Source organism: Borostomias antarcticus (assembly GCF_949987555.1).
Source record: "Borostomias antarcticus genome assembly, chromosome: 8".
In the NCBI taxonomy this organism is placed as follows: domain Eukaryota; kingdom Metazoa; phylum Chordata; class Actinopteri; order Stomiiformes; family Stomiidae; genus Borostomias; species Borostomias antarcticus.
Genome location: NC_140241.1, coordinates 7,047,516 through 7,064,008, shown reverse-complemented (window position 1 = coordinate 7,064,008; position 16,493 = coordinate 7,047,516). Strand labels below are relative to the sequence as shown.

The following is a 16,493-nucleotide window of genomic DNA, read 5'->3' as shown; positions in this document are numbered from 1 at the left end:
GTCAATGTTTACATTGATCAGATGCGTTTTAACATTAATCTAACACACAAAAAATGAAACATTAAATACTTACAAAGGCCGGAGGGTGCACTTCACTCTTCTCATTGGTGGTGAGCACGATGTGGGGTAGGGCGGCAGCCACCATGTAGTCACCTCCCTCTGCGTCACTCAGGTACGCCTCATCTTCCTCTGGGTCGGACTGACCAGGAAGCAGCACCTCGTCCTCTGGACCAGGACCGTCATCTCTGATGTTGTCCAACGTGAAGCGGTCAGATTCCCCTGTGCTCTGGCTGAACAGGTATTCCAACCCGAGCAGCTCGTTGGACTTGACCTCAGCCGGGGTCCGGAAGTTTTCCTCCACTGTCTCCCCAAACAGCTGTTGGCAGCGGGTGTTCAGGCGATCCAGCAGTGGTGCCGAGTAGGTCCGGTGATGGCGGCCTTTTCCACCGTACACCGCGTCTGAACTCCGGTCTGAGTTCCACCGTGCGATTCCGCTGATCAGGTAAACCTGGTAGGGACGAGCTGCACAGTGGGGACCTGGAAATTACAATGAAATACATTAGCATATTTTCCACAGTATTAGAAGGGATTCTCTTGGATATGCTTCAAGAATAAATGTGAAATCAAAAAAAGTGAAAAAACACGACACCAAAGCTGCAGCACATAGTAAAGGCAACCGCATGACCACATAATTTCAGCATCAACTTGAGCACAGGAATATACTGTAGGTTGTTATAAAAATAAATATATTGAATAAATTGTACCTGGAATCATGTGTGGCAGGAATTTGTGGAATCCCTCCAAGCTGTTGCTTCCACGTATGCACTTGTAATAGGGCACGTCTACACCATTGATGGTGGTAGAGCGAGCCACCCTATACATCGCCCTGTCTGGAGGGTCCTGGAGGCATTCCAGGTGCCTCTGCTGTGCTGCCCACTTCAGATCTATGGCTTCTGTGAAGAAACCAAAAAGATGGACGGTAATACATGTACAGAAGCAGCACATGATACAGTAAATAAATAACGTATTGATATTGAAATAGTATTAATAACTGTTTAAATACATTTGAATAGATTTTTACCTGGTGTTGTGAACAAGCTGACTCCACTCTCGTCAAGACCAGCAGGACCTTTCAGCTCCTCAATGGCAGTGTGGACGAGGTTGAAGGTCGCCTGAGCTCCCAGGGTGATTCTTCGCACATGGTGCTTCAGATGCTCCCTCGAGACGTGGAGTCGCATCATGTCCTCGTCTGTGAGAGACGCCAGAGCCTCCGGGTTCTTTGCTCTCACTGCCTTGATCAGCAGGTCCAGGTCTGCGCGGTTGTAGGCCATCACTGCTCCTGCTAGGGCGGACTTGAACACAGGGTACTTGGAATGGCTCTCCGTACGAATGGCTCCATCAAACCGATGCATCCAATGGAAGATGTCCAAATGCACCACCATGCCGCCGTTCACCTGTAGTGGTGAAAAAGTGATGATTTTATGGAATGTGTGCCTGTATGGTTGGACTGATGATGTCACTTTGTGGTTTTGGTATATCTGTTTGTGTCTCTGGATTTTTTTGTTTCCAGTTCTCTGGAGGTTAGATATACCTGTAAGCTTACAATTAAACATTACCTAAATGCGCATTGGTCTCTGGAATATTTATTTAAAGACTGACTAGCACCCATAAACCTAGAACTAGACTCTTGAGGTCAAGAAAATATCATCAACACACCCATGGCTGGAACAAGGTCTCCAGAGCTGTCGCGCCTTGCTCACAGCAACACCCACGATCCACGTAGAGGATCTTCGGCACAGGCTGATTGGCCTGCTGGAACCGGTCCATCACACCGTCACACATAGGCTTCAGCTTGGCAGAGGACTCTTCGCAGGAGAGGACGAATGTGACCACCTGGGACAGCTCATTGGCTATGCTGGTGAACCACTCAGCCGTGGCCTTGCCCTCGCCAGACAGCTTCTTCACCACCTGTAAATAGAACATGTTCACAAGCTATGAATAAATGTTTGGTTCAACACTGATAATGAAATAGGTCACGCACATCCAAAGACCTTCAAGGCAGGACACTTACTTTATATTTAGTTCCAACACTGAACCAAGCAAGACAAGAGCATGGTTGCACTTTTTGTTTGTCTTGAGGGCCAGAGACCCTGTCTCGATGAGATTTACCTGTCTAAATGAAGGTTAAATAAAATAAAATAAAAACTCACCTTCTTGGTGGAGTCCATCTTAAGCACCGTGCCAAAGGTGGAGAGAATCTGGGTCCTGTAGTCCTGGACGTGGTCTGCTTCTTCCAGCAGGAAGGCGTGACGCAGCAGACGGGCAGAGGGTATCTCCCTCGGAGGAGGTGGAGCCTGGAAAGTGTGGCCTAACGCTGAGACTATACCGCCGGGTTGCACCACAGTCATCAGCAATGTGGTGTACAGATCCTTCCTATGGAGGTACTCCTCATAGTGGTTCTCCTGGATTTGCCGCCACACTTTGACCATGGTGTTCCCCTCAGTGCGGTCTCTCAGAAGACGCACCACGTTCTTGTCCACACCACGCCTGGGAAATGTTATAATCAGTACACCAACATTAGCTAGTACTATGACATTAATGCATTAAGTGTACACAGATGTTCTGAATACTTACCTGTTGGTCAGGACAGCAGGAAACATGGCTTGGTGAGCCCCACTGAGTTGAGCCAGGATAGCAGGATCCCACCCCAGCCAACGACCCATCTTGCCACCACGTTCACCCCTCCTTGCTGCTTTCAGACATGGTCCACAGCACAGCACCTCTGTCATCATGGTGTACCAGCTGGATATGTCACAGACATGACGTACCTGCAATATCAAAACACATTTTGTTTGAATAGTTCCAACAGCTAGCAGTGGATTGTTATTATTATTATTATTAGTGTGTTATTGTGTGACATGTTATTCACTAATAAAATAATGTAGGAATAAGTTATACCCTCTGGTAGTAGCCGGACTTGTAGAGGAAGTTCTGTCCTTTGCCCGCACATCCATCACCAAGAGGACACTTCAGTGAGCACCTCCACACCCCAAGAGGCCGCCACATGAAGATGCGACTCCTAAAAAAAAGATGTGGAGATGGCAGAGCACCCGCAATGTAGGCTGGAGCTTCTGGAGGGTAGAACCACATCCTGTCCGACTTCAACACCCGGCGCCTCTTCAAAACTCCAGTGTGGTCCTGGTAGGTTTGAACAGGGGTAAACAGCCCTCTTTCGGCGTCTTCCTTCACCCACGAGATGTCCGCCAGCGCGATCCCACCTGGATTTTCCCAGAGCCGCACCCAACCCTCTAGCTCAACCTGAAACATGTCCACATTTTTTGTAAGTATGCAAAGTTTATGTAGTTGTAAATATCATCTCATTCAGTGGATTACTTCATTATTTTGGATTATATTATTTATTAGTTTTTAATATCTTCTCATTAAAATAATGGTTGGTGAATATTACTTACAGGGGAGTCACTCAAAGATGGCGCAGCGGTGGTCAGCTGGGGCCTGGCAGTCGGTGCAGCAGTCGGCTGGGGCCTGGTAGTCGGCTGGGACTGGGAGCCGTGTAATTCCTAGACAGCAAAAACATTGTAAACGTCTGGACTTACAATACATTCTAGATATCTAGCCTACAGTATCTGACATAATAGCACATTAATAATCATGTCACTCTGCAATTCTGTTCTGTGTGCTCAGACAACTTACTTGGTCCTACTTATCATAAATGTACTTCCTAAACCTCTTCATCTGTGCTGTTGAGATGTGGGTCGGAGGGGTATGTAACCACCTCTGTATGGAGCTATAGGCCTGTGAGATGACTGCCTTCCTCTCACTGCTAAAGTCACCTGGCCTAGCTTTCAGGGCGGTGTACTGCCGGTAAAGCTCCCACATCTCCAGGAAGGTGGTGTTCTCGAACCCTTTCTGGCCGTAGATGGACCTATCGATGTTGGCCTCTAGGTTAATGGCCACCTGTGGAAAGCTCTCTGCATACTCGGCCAGAAAGTCCTTGATCCACTTGAGGTTAATGTCCCCCTTTCTACCTGGGACTGCCTCCTCTGCTCTGTGCTTGTCAATAACACTGCAATTATAGTACAATGCATTACAACATTAATGATGTTATTATTGCTGTTATTACTCTCGTACCTGTTATCAGACTGTGTTGATAGATGAAAGCAACCATGCATAGGCTTGTATAAACATATCTAGAAGTAATTTTCTGTCAGCATCTCACTGGAATGACAGTAAAGCTTGAAATCATACAACTCTGAATCAAATACTGTATATGTACTTACTACTTCATGTAGCCCACATCATTCTCGACAAGCCAGTGGAATGAAGCATTCAGGTACTGTCCAAATGGACAAACGGTCAAACTGCGATCCGATTGGGAGTCTACGGTCAAAACTGCGATCTGATTGGGAGTCTACGGTCGGCTAGACCAATCAGAAGGCGTCATTGTCTACAGTGACCGTAGACTTTTGAACTACCGTAGACTCGACGTCTGCGTGTGCGCAACAGCTAGCCCCGTAGCTACTTCACTACCCTAGCAAAAGGGTCTATTTTAACAAATGCTGGGTTTTGGCGCTTCCATTCAATAACTGATTTAGACGCGTTCTGTCCGAGTGAAATTATTTTTCCGAGGTAGTCTTCTTCTGTGGTGGTGGCGGTGCTTGAAGCTTCAAAGTGTATTAACACTGTATTCTGTGTATTAACACTTTGTATTCTGTGTATTAACGCACCGAAATGTGAGACCACAGATGTGTAGAGTGATCACAGATGTCGGTGTATTAACATGCGGAAATCAGTGACCACCGGATCTGATCTGGATCTGGTCACTGATGGTCACAGAATTCCGCATAAAAGTCCATTCTCACTGAGCGCGAATATTCACGCGAATTATTCGCGCGGAAAAGTATAAAAGCTGATTTCATGGGTTCTAATGGAAGTTTGCACACCGGGGCGGAACTTTTGTGCGGTGAAAAAATACTCCGCACAGACTTTGACCCCTGCGGAATTCGCCGGCGAAACTACACAGCTGGACCAATGAAATGGTTTGTTTATAGTGACGTCAGGCACTCGGGACAATATGGGAGAAATGCTGATTAATATAGTTTCACAGCATCCCGTCCTATATGACAAAAGACGGGATGATTTCATGAACAATGAATTAAAAGACAACGTCTGGCAGTCCATTGTCCTGCTTGGTGGCTTCGGTGAGAGTGGTAAGTGCTAAAGAAAGTTAATGTTGAAGCTTGTAAAACGTTAGCTAGCTAGCTAAGTTAATGTTAGCTTGGCATCAGGGTAGCTAACGTTACGTTACTGAGTACTCGGTACCGTTTGCTTGACTACCAATACATTTGATTTTGTCAGAATCCACATTAGTTGACGCTCGTTGTACACATTCATAATTCTTTATTGGGGGTCCACGTTCCATACCAGCGTTGTTCAGCCTATCACTGTTGGGTAGATAGCTACTAGCTCCCTTGACAACTACCTCCATTGACAAGACGTGGGCGTGGCGTGCCCAGTAATCAAAACAAATTGTATTTTTATAGCGCAGGTCCTACACAAAGGGAAGTCAATGTCCTTTCATGTATATATTATGTGTCTTTACAGTAAGACACATAATATATACATAAATGTCTGTCAGTGCCATACAGGCTCACTTGATCAGACAAGAGCACGACAGGCCTGCGGGGACTAAAATCTATGCTATAACAGTTAGATACATATATATATATATGACTGTCATTGTTGAAGGCTACTACTTTATATCTACAAAATTGACTGTCTCTCAGTAAAAGCTGCATGTTTCAACATAAATATGTTGTCCTTCTTGATACTGTAATCACACATTATTATTGTTTTCTTCTAGTGGAAATAGTCAAGAATAGGTGGAAGAACCTCCGCGACACCTACATAAAGGAAAGAAGATTGAGCAACGATACCAAAAGTGGCCAGGCAGGGGGAAAGGCCAAAAAAAAAAGGAAATTTATGGATGCGATGTCATTCATAGAGCCGACATTGGCCGACAGGAGGTAAAGTGATGATGACGGAGCACAACCATTACATACTACTGTTTTTGATGATTATCTTAATGGAAGACTTAAAATGATCACTGCATGGTTTGATTTAAAGTTGCATTTTACAACAGGACTGACAGTAATATTGAGGAGAGAGAGGGAGATGAGCACACACAGCCAGATGAGGACAGTGAGAGTGGGGAGCAGGCAGCCGATGTCCGCAGCCAGGCAGGAGATGCATCAGCTGCACCACAGAGGAGGGCCAAACCCAGGGAAGGTGAAGTCCTAGAGCAGTACCTTAGGCGGAAGGAAGATAGGCAGCTGGCCAGGGAAAGTCAGGCCCAGGAAGACCAGGATGGGGTGCAGAGCTTTCTTCTGGGTTTGGCACCCCAGATTAGAAGGCTTGCCCCAGAGGGACAGTCCTTGGTGAGGCTAAAAATCACTCAGCTCCTACATGAGGCAGAATATGGTGCTGCGTACCAGCCAACGCCACAGCACCACCTTACACCACAGCATCACCTGACACCATGGTGACTTGCATATTCAGAGTTGAAGTTTATAACATCAATATAACTCCATATTTCTCCACCCCGACCCTTTTGTTTCTTTGTGGCTTTTCTGTTTTGCACCTTACAACACGCTACACTCACACACTAGTCATACACCCACACTACACTAATACTGATTACTGATGAACACACCTCATCCTAACTTTATGTTGTTACTATGTTGGTTTCAGTTTAATAAACATAATTTGTTACTCATTCAACCTGGCATTTGTCTCCCCTCTTTGTCGTGCCTCTGAGCCAAGCATGACAATATGGATTCCTTGTATGTGTTTCATTTCTGTTCTCTGACTGTAAGATCATGGTTAAGGTGTTTTAAGAATAGCATTTTCCTGCGCAGACAGTAGTGGACACATGGGAATCATTTCTGAAAGTTTTACTTGTAGTAATAATACATTGTGGTTGAGGTACATATGGGTGGATTTGGTTTGGATTCTAACTTTACCTGACTGAACATGAAAAGTGACTGTCCCATTTTACAAACTCAAACTTATTGTAGGCTTTGTATGTATGTGTCCAGGTTCTACATCCTTGCTCAACTGACAACATTGTTATGAAAATGTTATTTTTGTAAAAGCAGCAGTTAATTCAGATTACAGATAATATATACAGTGCATTCATAAATAATTCAATGTAAGCAATGGCAATAATGTCATCGTCGCTGCTGCAGCTACTCTCGTCCATCTTCACACTGCATGGATTTTATGTTTCTGCGGGAGATGCGAACATAACGCGAAAATCCGCACCGCGTCCGCACCGCGTCTGTGTGTATGGTTTAGACGCGGAAAAGCGTTGCGCGAATATTCCGCAAATCCGTCCCGCATTTCCGCACCGCGGCAGTGAGAATGGACCTTTAACACCTGGTTGAATCAGGGCGACGCGAAACCTCCGGTTGGAAATCCGTCGGTTGCTCTGGGAAGAGGGGCCAGCAGCTGATGACACAGTGGAAGTCTGAAGTGCTAACAGTAACTATAACAGTACTCCTATATGCTAACATGGATATCTTATCTTATCACTATAGCTTACAATTAGAATCAGAATCAGAATCAGTTTTTATTATTAAAAAAATTCTTTATTTAGTTTTTATAATTTGCCACCACCACCGCCTCCTCCTCCGAGCCATGGAAGAGGAGAGAGAGAGAAGAGGACATCTCTCTCTCTCTCCCTGACTCTCTCTCAGTGGTCCAGAGAGAGAGAGAGAGGAGAAGGAGATACCATCTAGACATCTCCACCCCCCCCTCTCTGGCTCACTGAGAGAGAACCAAGATCTCTCTGTGAACCTGAAAGGGGGGAGGAGGAGGAGGAGATGTCAAGATGATATCTCCTTCTCCTCTCTCTCTCTCTCTGGCCCACGAGAGAGAGCCAGGGAGGGAGAGGGAGACGCCCCCCTCTCTCTCTCTCTGGCTGCTCTTCCTCTGTCGCTCTCTGGCTTTTATACTCCTCCTGGCCCACGTCACAAGGCCGCTCTGTGACGTCACGGTTTGTAAGGCTCTTTTGACAAAACCACTTTGTGTGCGTCATAGAGTTCTAGAATCACTGTAAATCACTTGATTGGCACTTTCAGACAGGTGTGATGAAGGTGCTTTTGCAAATTAAACCGTGGTCGGAACAACAAGACTGAGCTGGGCAGCCCACCCACGCGTATAGCGGCATATCTCAATAAAGACTTTATTATAAAGACTTTGTTGCCATAAATTAGCTGGCTTATTCTAGCAGCCGATTCTAGCAGCCTAGCAGCGTTCCGTTCATAACAACGCAGGCGCCTTCACGAGTATCCTGGATTTGGCGTTAATATTATAATACTATTCTCTCGTTTAAAATAAAGCAACTGCCAAAAGTTAAAAAGTCTTTATTGAGATGTGCCGCTAGGGCGTAGGTAGGCTCCCCATAGACCTGGTCCAGGTGATATCCTACAGATAACTCCCCATAGACCTGGTCCAGGACGATATCCTACAGATAACTCCGTTACTCTCAATGCAGTTTACCTGAATGCGCTTCCTCGGCCCGCTCAGAGTCTACAAACAAAACAGTTTCGTTAATCACCAAAGTAAACACATCGTTGGAAAGATGAAAGCCTTTTCTCCGAGGTCTCTACAGTTTGTAGTCCCCCACCTTTCAAATAAAAGGCAAATTTGTACACTTAAATGTCTAATATCCACAGCGCATCGACTGTCTTCTTCTACCGGCGATTCGGCGCTCTCTGCTTTGTTTAGCCTACTCACTGCTGCCGCCAATGTTGGGGATGATGCATTACATTACATTACATTACATTATTTACTTGTCTTATTTACTTGTTTTACATTTTAACATTTGCCATAGTTAATAATTCAGCGTAAATGTTCTCCCGCTAATCAGATACCTCAACGCGAGTATCTCAACACCATTTAAGATGTAATGCAGGTCTAGGCTCCCCAGAACTCCTGCCCTTTTCTTTATAAAATAATATTCTCTATTCTCTATTCAATAATCTAATTCTGTCAAAATGTTCCAATATACATTTAGGTTGCAAAATTAGGACTTTATTCGTAGGCATATTTTTGTCATTATTTTTATTAGGCCTACACTGCAAATCTTTAGTGTTAATATTAACTGTCAATTAGAAATTACACACAAAACAGACATGCAGGATTGCTCCTCATTATTACAATTCTGTAACTGTATGACTTCAAAATTCATTTTTAAACCTAAGTAATTTACAAATGTTCTGACCCACTGTGACAAATGTACATTTCCAATAAAGTCCGGGTGGGACTGTAATGTAACAGCATTGTCACGTTATTTAATCACATCGTAGTTACGGATTTCAGCAGCAGTGAGGGCAACGTTCCCTTAGTCTCCCTAAGCTCGGTTATTTTGGCTATTCTGCGACTGTAAAGCAAGCCCCCAGGATTCGAAATCTAAAGTGAAGGCCTATTGAACCATCTTGGCTAGATTTGTAGTCACTTGGCTATTTCCGGTGACTTTTGACTTGCGCAGTTGAGCTTCTCTGGCCGACGCGCGTCCACGAAAAAGTTCACATTTATCTGAAATGTAGACGCGCGTTCCCGGCTCTCTCGGCTCTCCCCGCTTTGATTTAGCAATGAAAACCGGCTTGCATATTAACCTGTTTTTGTCAAATATATCAATTGGAGAAATTATTTTTTGATCCTGGCATCTTAGTTTTAACAGGTTAAATATAATTGAACATGTTTTGTTTGCTAGTAGATGGTATTCATTCCGTTCGCGATAACGTTATTGCAGCCAGGCTAAATTCCTCCAGGGAGCCAGTGACCGGCGAGTTGAAGAGCTTCACTCCCCGCCAGCAGGAGCTCTGGCCGCGGCTACCGCATCTCGGAAAACCCGCTGAGTTCGTGGCTGCTATTTCACATTCGCCCTTGATCAATCCCAATACCGATCCATGGTAACAATGAATCAATCGTTCAGATCAGATCGGCAGTGCTGCATGCATGTTACAACATCATTGTTAGCTTTATTAACATAACCATAGCCTACATTTATCTCTCTAACGTTAGGCTATCCATCTTACACCAGTCGGCCATTCGATAGCTGGAAGCGGTCAACGCCAACGTTGACTGAAAACACCCAAACTCAGTGTATCGTTTCATCTTCATGCTACACATCAACTCCTTTACATTGTATGTGAATAAATTCCTGTTATTCTAAAAATATCCCATTTCTGTCCATTCCTGGAAAAGGCTAATAATTGCTGTCAAATGATCACTCCAGTTTATCACCGTATCCCACTACCATTTCAACTATGCACAGGAGGTTGTCTTGTGGTCATTTTCATTAAAAAATGATTAGCCTGATCAGTTTGTTGTATGTATTAAGCCCTTTTTGAGCGGTATGCTTGTATTAATAGCTTATAGCTTGCCATACTCACCAACCTTGGGACCTCAGAAATAGGGAGCATTTCCAAACCAAATTGCGGGGGGGGGGGGGCATTAAAAGCATTACAAATTAGACATTAAAAGCATTAAAACGAAATGTGAAACATTATATATATATATATATGTGTGTATGGAGCAATTGTTTTTAATGTCCGACTTTTGTCTGTGCTGTTCAGTAAATGTGCATCTGTCCTAATTTATTGTAGCCTATCTACTACACAACCTAGTTCAAATTTATGAATCTCCCGCGGAAGTCAGGAGGGTTGGCAAGTAGGCTATGGTCACTGCTCTCCAGTAAAATTGAATAATTGAGGGGTTACTTACAGTACAAAAAAGTACAGCATTTGTAGAACTCGGATGATACTACATAAATTGCCATGCAAAGCCAGAGACTGTTGCTTGTAGACGACAAGACTGCTGTAACCATTCAAATGTGGAGGCTACACTGCATTGAAGGTGGGTTGGCTTACTTGACACAGAACACAGAAAACGGACACCACAAAAAAGGGCTTAAAGCAGGTCCTAAACAGCAGCAGGTCTGGTTGAGGTGTGAACTGGTCTCCTAAAAATGGCTTGAGCTGTGAGGATAAGAGGAGGCACACTGTTTCTGTTATTACATTTCAATAATAGAATATGACACACAAACCACATACATACACACATACACATACAGCCCGTCTTGGTTTAAAGCCCACTCACCAACGTCAAGGTGCAAGCCTATCGAGTGGGAACACGAGACCAATCACGAACAGGACAAACTCAGACGGGACAACACAGCATACAAATAATCAAGGAATATGTATGTTGTCATGCTGTTTCACATTTCGTTTTAATGCTTTTAATGTCTAATTTGTAATGCTTTTAATGCCCCCCCCCCCCCCCCCCCCCCCCCCGCAATTTGGTTTGGAAATGATCACGCCGCGGAAGATTCATAAATTTGAACTAGGTTGTGTAGTAGATAGGCTACAATAAATTAGGACAGATGCACATTTACTGAACATCACAGACAAAAGTCGGACATTAAAAACAATTGCTCCATACACACACATATATATATAAGACAATCTCCTGTGCATAGTTGAAATGGTAGTGGGATACGTTGATAAACTGGAGTGATCATTTGACAGCAATTATTAGCCTTTTCCAGGAATGGACAGAAATGGGATATTTTTAGAATAACAGGAATTTATTCACATACAATGTAAAGGAGTTGATGTGTAGCATGAAGATGAAACGATACACTGAGTTTGGGTGTTTTCAGTCAACGTTGGCGTTGACCGCTTCCAGCTATCGAATGGCCGACTGGTGTAAGATGGATAGCCTAACGTTAGAGAGATAAATGTAGGCTATGGTTATGTTAATAAAGCTAACAATGATGTTGTAACATGCATGCAGCACTGCCGATCTGATCTGAACGATTGATTCATTATTACCATGGATCGGTATTGGGATTGATCAAGGGCGAGTGTGAAATAGCAGCCAGGAACTCAGCGGGTTATCCGAGATGCGGTAGCCGCGGCCAGAGCTCCTGCTGGCGGGGAGTGAAGCTCTTCAACTCGCCGGTCACTGGCTCCCTGGAGGAATTTAGCCTGGCTGCAATAACGTTATCGCGAACGGAATGAATACCATCTACTAGCAAACAAAACATGTTCAATTATATTTAACCTGTTAAAACTAAGATGCCTGGATGAAAAAATAATTTCTCCAATTGATATATTTGACAAAAACAGGTTAATATGCAAGCCGGTTTTCATTGCTAAATCAAAGCGGGGAGAGCCGAGAGAGCCGGGAACGTGCGTCTACATTTCAGATAAATGTGAACTTTTTCGTGGACGCGCGTCGGCCAGAGAAGCTCAACTGCGCAAGTCAAAAGTCACCGGAAGGCCAGAAAAGCACAACTGCGCAAGTCAAAAGTCACCGGAAATAGTCAAATGACTACAAATTTGCCAAGATGGCGCGGTTCAATAGGGCTTCATTGTTGATAGCGGCCAGTGAATGGAGTGGCTGTATCCAGTTTAATTAATACATCCATGATATAATCTCACATTATATGTGAGAGGTGGTGCTAAAGCATATCATTTTCAGTCAAACTCAGATGTATCGGACTTCAACAGTATAGCCATTAACCTCTCTCCTTAGTTACCTCCGTGTAGAACTCCTCCCCTTTGCTGGGCTGGAAACTGAGTTTAGCCAATGACATGATTAGATTACAGAGCTGCAGAGTGCTGTACTTCTGTCTGTTCCCCGTGTAGTGCTGCAGAGGCAGGGAGGAGGAGAAGAGGGCAGAGGGTAGAGAGAGAGAGAGAGAGAGAGAGAAAGAGAGACAGAGAGAGAGAGAGAGAGAGAGAGAGGGTGGAAGAGAAGAGTATAATAACTGATATAATAACTGAACTAGAGCATGTGGGCGGAGCTAATATATTTTGCCATGAGTGCAGAGCGAGTTTTCTGCCTAGCTTCAAATTCACTCCACTACCACTTACACTATGAGCTCTGTTCCGTTTAAGAACGTTCCACATTCTGTTGTTGCATTGTCTGTCGATGTCTCAGTTCAGTATTCTGTCATGTTGTGCGCATCTTTAGGTTGTTGGACTTGGCTACCTCTACCATGTAGGCATCAAACCAATTTTGCAATTTTATTACTTGCAAACTGTTGCGAAATTCAGTGAGAATTGTTTTACTGTGATCATGAAGCGATTTGGAATGGAACGCGAGAGTGAAGATGTAGCTCAGCTCCGCTCACATGCTCTGGTCTCATAGATCTGCATACACTATGTCAGCAAAAACAGGCAGCCTAGCATACAAGGGGAAAACCAGGAACACTTGATAAATCTTCTGCTAAATGTTTTGTTTGTCTTTGTGACTGACCTCTGTGAACGCCTGGAAGAGAGGGAGGTTGAGCCACTTGAGGAAGGCCAGTGACTTGGCGCAGCGCGTGACATCAGCAGAGCTGAGCTCAGGAATCCTGGGTAGGAGCTCTGAAGCCATCCGCTGAAACACCTGCGAGTGATGGAAATTCAGCTTTCCTGAGGGAGGGACAGGCAGAGAGAAAGGGACAAGTGTACTTCGCTGTATTTCCATTTCAAAGGCTATAAATCAGTGTGTGTGTATGTGTGTGTGTGTGTGTGTGTGCGTACCATAAGCATACGCCATGTCGAGCAGCAGTGGTGTGTTGAGGTCTGAGGAGGGTTTCTGTAGGACGTGGTAGGACAGAGCTCTGAGCACGGGGACAGACCTACGGCCCTGAGACGCCAGAGAGAGACACGTCCTACGAATGTCCTCCGCACCAAACCCCTCCACCAACTCCAGCGCCTGAGAGAGAAGGGTGGCAGAGAGAGAGAGAGAGAGAGAGAGAGAGGTTGGACAGAAAGGAGAGAGGAGGGGAGTATTTGGAGGAGAGGGAAGAGGCAAAAACACAAATGCCATTTATGACGGCACAGTGGGCCTGAAGATGGGTTGGAGGTGAAACAGAGGTTGAGTCATCGAAGAGATGTATTCTTTCATCCTACCATCCCAAGTGTGTCGTCCCACTGTGGCTAGTGGCATTTATGTTAATTATATTCATATTCGTAGATAACAACAGACTGCTACTCTGTCCAAAAGCCTCATCATAGCATGTGTTGTCCTGCTTTGGCCATAAGAACGGACGGAGGTACACCGTAGGGTTGGGCGTGTGGTGTTCATATGGGTTACCTTGTCCTCCAGTCTGTCCATGAGCATAGGGGACAGATGTCCTGCTCTGGCCATCAGGGTGCTGACTGTCCTCGGGTCGGAGATCTCAGTCCAGCGCAGCTCCAGCTGTTTCATTGCCGCGCCCGCGATCAGCGCCTCCTGCTGGCCTTTGCGCCCCGTCCCCCAGTCCACCAGGTATGCCAGCTGCTTGTAGGCCAGTCTGCGTACCCGCCACAGCACCTCGTTCTGGACAGAGCCGACTACTGCGGCGCCGGGAGGCAAGTGGAGGGCAGAGAGACTCCGCAGGAGAGACACCAGAGTCCCGTTCCACACTGACACCACCTGGAGATAACACGATCCCAGCGAATAGTCATGGATTTCAAATAAACACACACTAAAGATCAACTGTGCTAAAACCTATTATGTTAAATGCCCTGCACACATACTAGCTCCAGCTCCATCTTGTCCACCCCCTGACCTCCCTACCTGTCTACTGACTGTATCCATCATATCCTGTAGCCTTGGATCCGCTGTCAACTCTGATTGGTCCAGTTCAGCGCCACCTTTCTGCCCTTGAGCCAATCGGACCAGTTGAATTATGGTATTCGCAGCTTGATTGGCGTTTCCTCCGTGCTCTGCCCAGGCCAGCAGGATATCCTCCCGACACACCGCCTTCTCCACCAGCTGATCCTGCTGCGTGCGTTTGGGCATGGTGGCGTAGTCCTCCTCCCTGGCCACACTCCTGCCCTCACACAGCGGCCTCCCCCGGGGCCCCGGCCAGGCCTGGGCCCACAGTTGCTCCGTAGGCCCAGCTGAAGGGGCAGGAGGTAGGCGTGCACCTGCTGCTTTGGCATTAGGGGAAACCCTGGCTAAAAGGCGGGCACATCGCCCAAGCAGGCGGCTGGTCATGGAGGAACGCAGGGGAAGCAGCCAAAGACCAGAGAAACACCTGCTCACAATGCAGCAGCTGAGATCACCATCACCTGAGAGAGACAGAGAAAGAGAGAGAGAGAGAGAGAGAGAGAGAGAGAGAGAGAGAGAGAGAGAGAGAGGACAGAAATGAGATAGGAGGGGAGTAGGTGGAGGAGAAGGGAGAGGCAAGAACACAAAGAGAGAGAGATGGGGATATGAGTTGAGCAGATACTCTGACGCATGAGAGCTATAGCTATACGGTATAACCAGGCTCAGATTCCAGGCTCGAACACAAGGAGAACATGCAAACTCCGCACAGAAAGGCCCAGAGAGCTTCTCGCTGTGAGGTGACAGCACATGAGCGATTTGGGGGTTCAGTGTCTTGTTCAAGAACACTTTGGCACACTGCCGGGAGCTGAGATCCAACCGGGGACCTTCCAATCTCCAGCCGGCTCCTCTACCTCCTGCACATCAATGAAAGTAAAACATAACAGCTGTTCTACCTCCCGAGCTACATCTCATTCACCCATTCACACACCAGTGGCGGCAGCTGCAACATTACCTCCTGAGCCACAGCCATCCATGAACGTATTTCATGTAGTTCACGTAGTAAAAAATATTTGTATATAACATTTGTCATTCATATTTGACATCATGAGATATCAAATTAATAGTCCAATGCACCTTAGTTGCTACACTGCTACAGCTTGTAGGCTATCATTTCGGTTCATAACCGACCAGACTCCGTGATCATTCCTCACTTTAAATAAAATCTTGACACCTAGCTATAACTAGATTAGCCCTAGTCCAGGGCCCTGAACCAGTGCTATAGCTAGATATGTAATTACTCGCTAGCATCAAGCTAAGTAGCGATACGTTTATCCATAAACTAGTTTTAACCATACTTTGCCCCGTCAAGCTCATAGTGTCGAATGAATGCTTCTGGCTGCTGTCATGAAGCAAATTTCTGACCTTGTGGCTTGTCAAGCAGGTAGACGCTGCACTTATGAAACGCACAAGATCAATGAATGCCCTATATCCTATGTCAAGAGACAAACGCAAACATGTAGAGGCACACGTTACACATGCAATCTCAAACTTCTTTAATTTTACCTTTTTAGATTAGACTGTGAGAGTCGGCGACATTCACATGGAGAGCTCGGCTGACAGTCGCAAGAAAATGACGTCATGAGTAGATGTCAAGTGATCTTCGGACGACGCTGTGGTTGGTCAGCTGTAAACTGCTTCTGCAGAATCTGCACTGCTGAGTTCTGCGTTTACACACTTATTTTTAAATCTGATTGAAATCAATCCGATTGAAGATTTCTGGTAACTGGTAATATGGAATGTGATATACATACATACATACATCGTGCTGTTTATATGCACCAACGCATGTAGATGTAATCGGAAAACTATGTGACGTG

The 16,493-nt window shown here is 45.5% G+C and overlaps 1 protein-coding gene across 1 annotated transcript; it reads right to left on the bottom strand.

Annotated features, from left to right (window-relative positions):
• Positions 1-3,477: 3,477 nt before the first annotated feature.
• On the bottom strand, positions 3,478-16,252 carry LOC311312457 (FAST kinase domain-containing protein 4-like; the record flags this gene model as incomplete). The annotated part of the gene is made up of 8 exons (XM_084442419.1): positions 16,180-16,252; positions 14,641-15,137; positions 14,176-14,496; positions 13,620-13,794; positions 13,351-13,508; positions 12,629-12,739; positions 3,852-4,071; positions 3,478-3,578 (listed from the first exon to the last, which is right to left on the bottom strand). Exons 2-8 carry the CDS (start codon positions 15,061-15,063, stop codon positions 3,478-3,480), a joined length of 1,509 nt encoding a protein of 502 aa, XP_084298545.1. The 5' UTR covers positions 15,064-15,137; positions 16,180-16,252.
• Between the last annotated feature and the right edge of the window lie 241 nt (positions 16,253-16,493).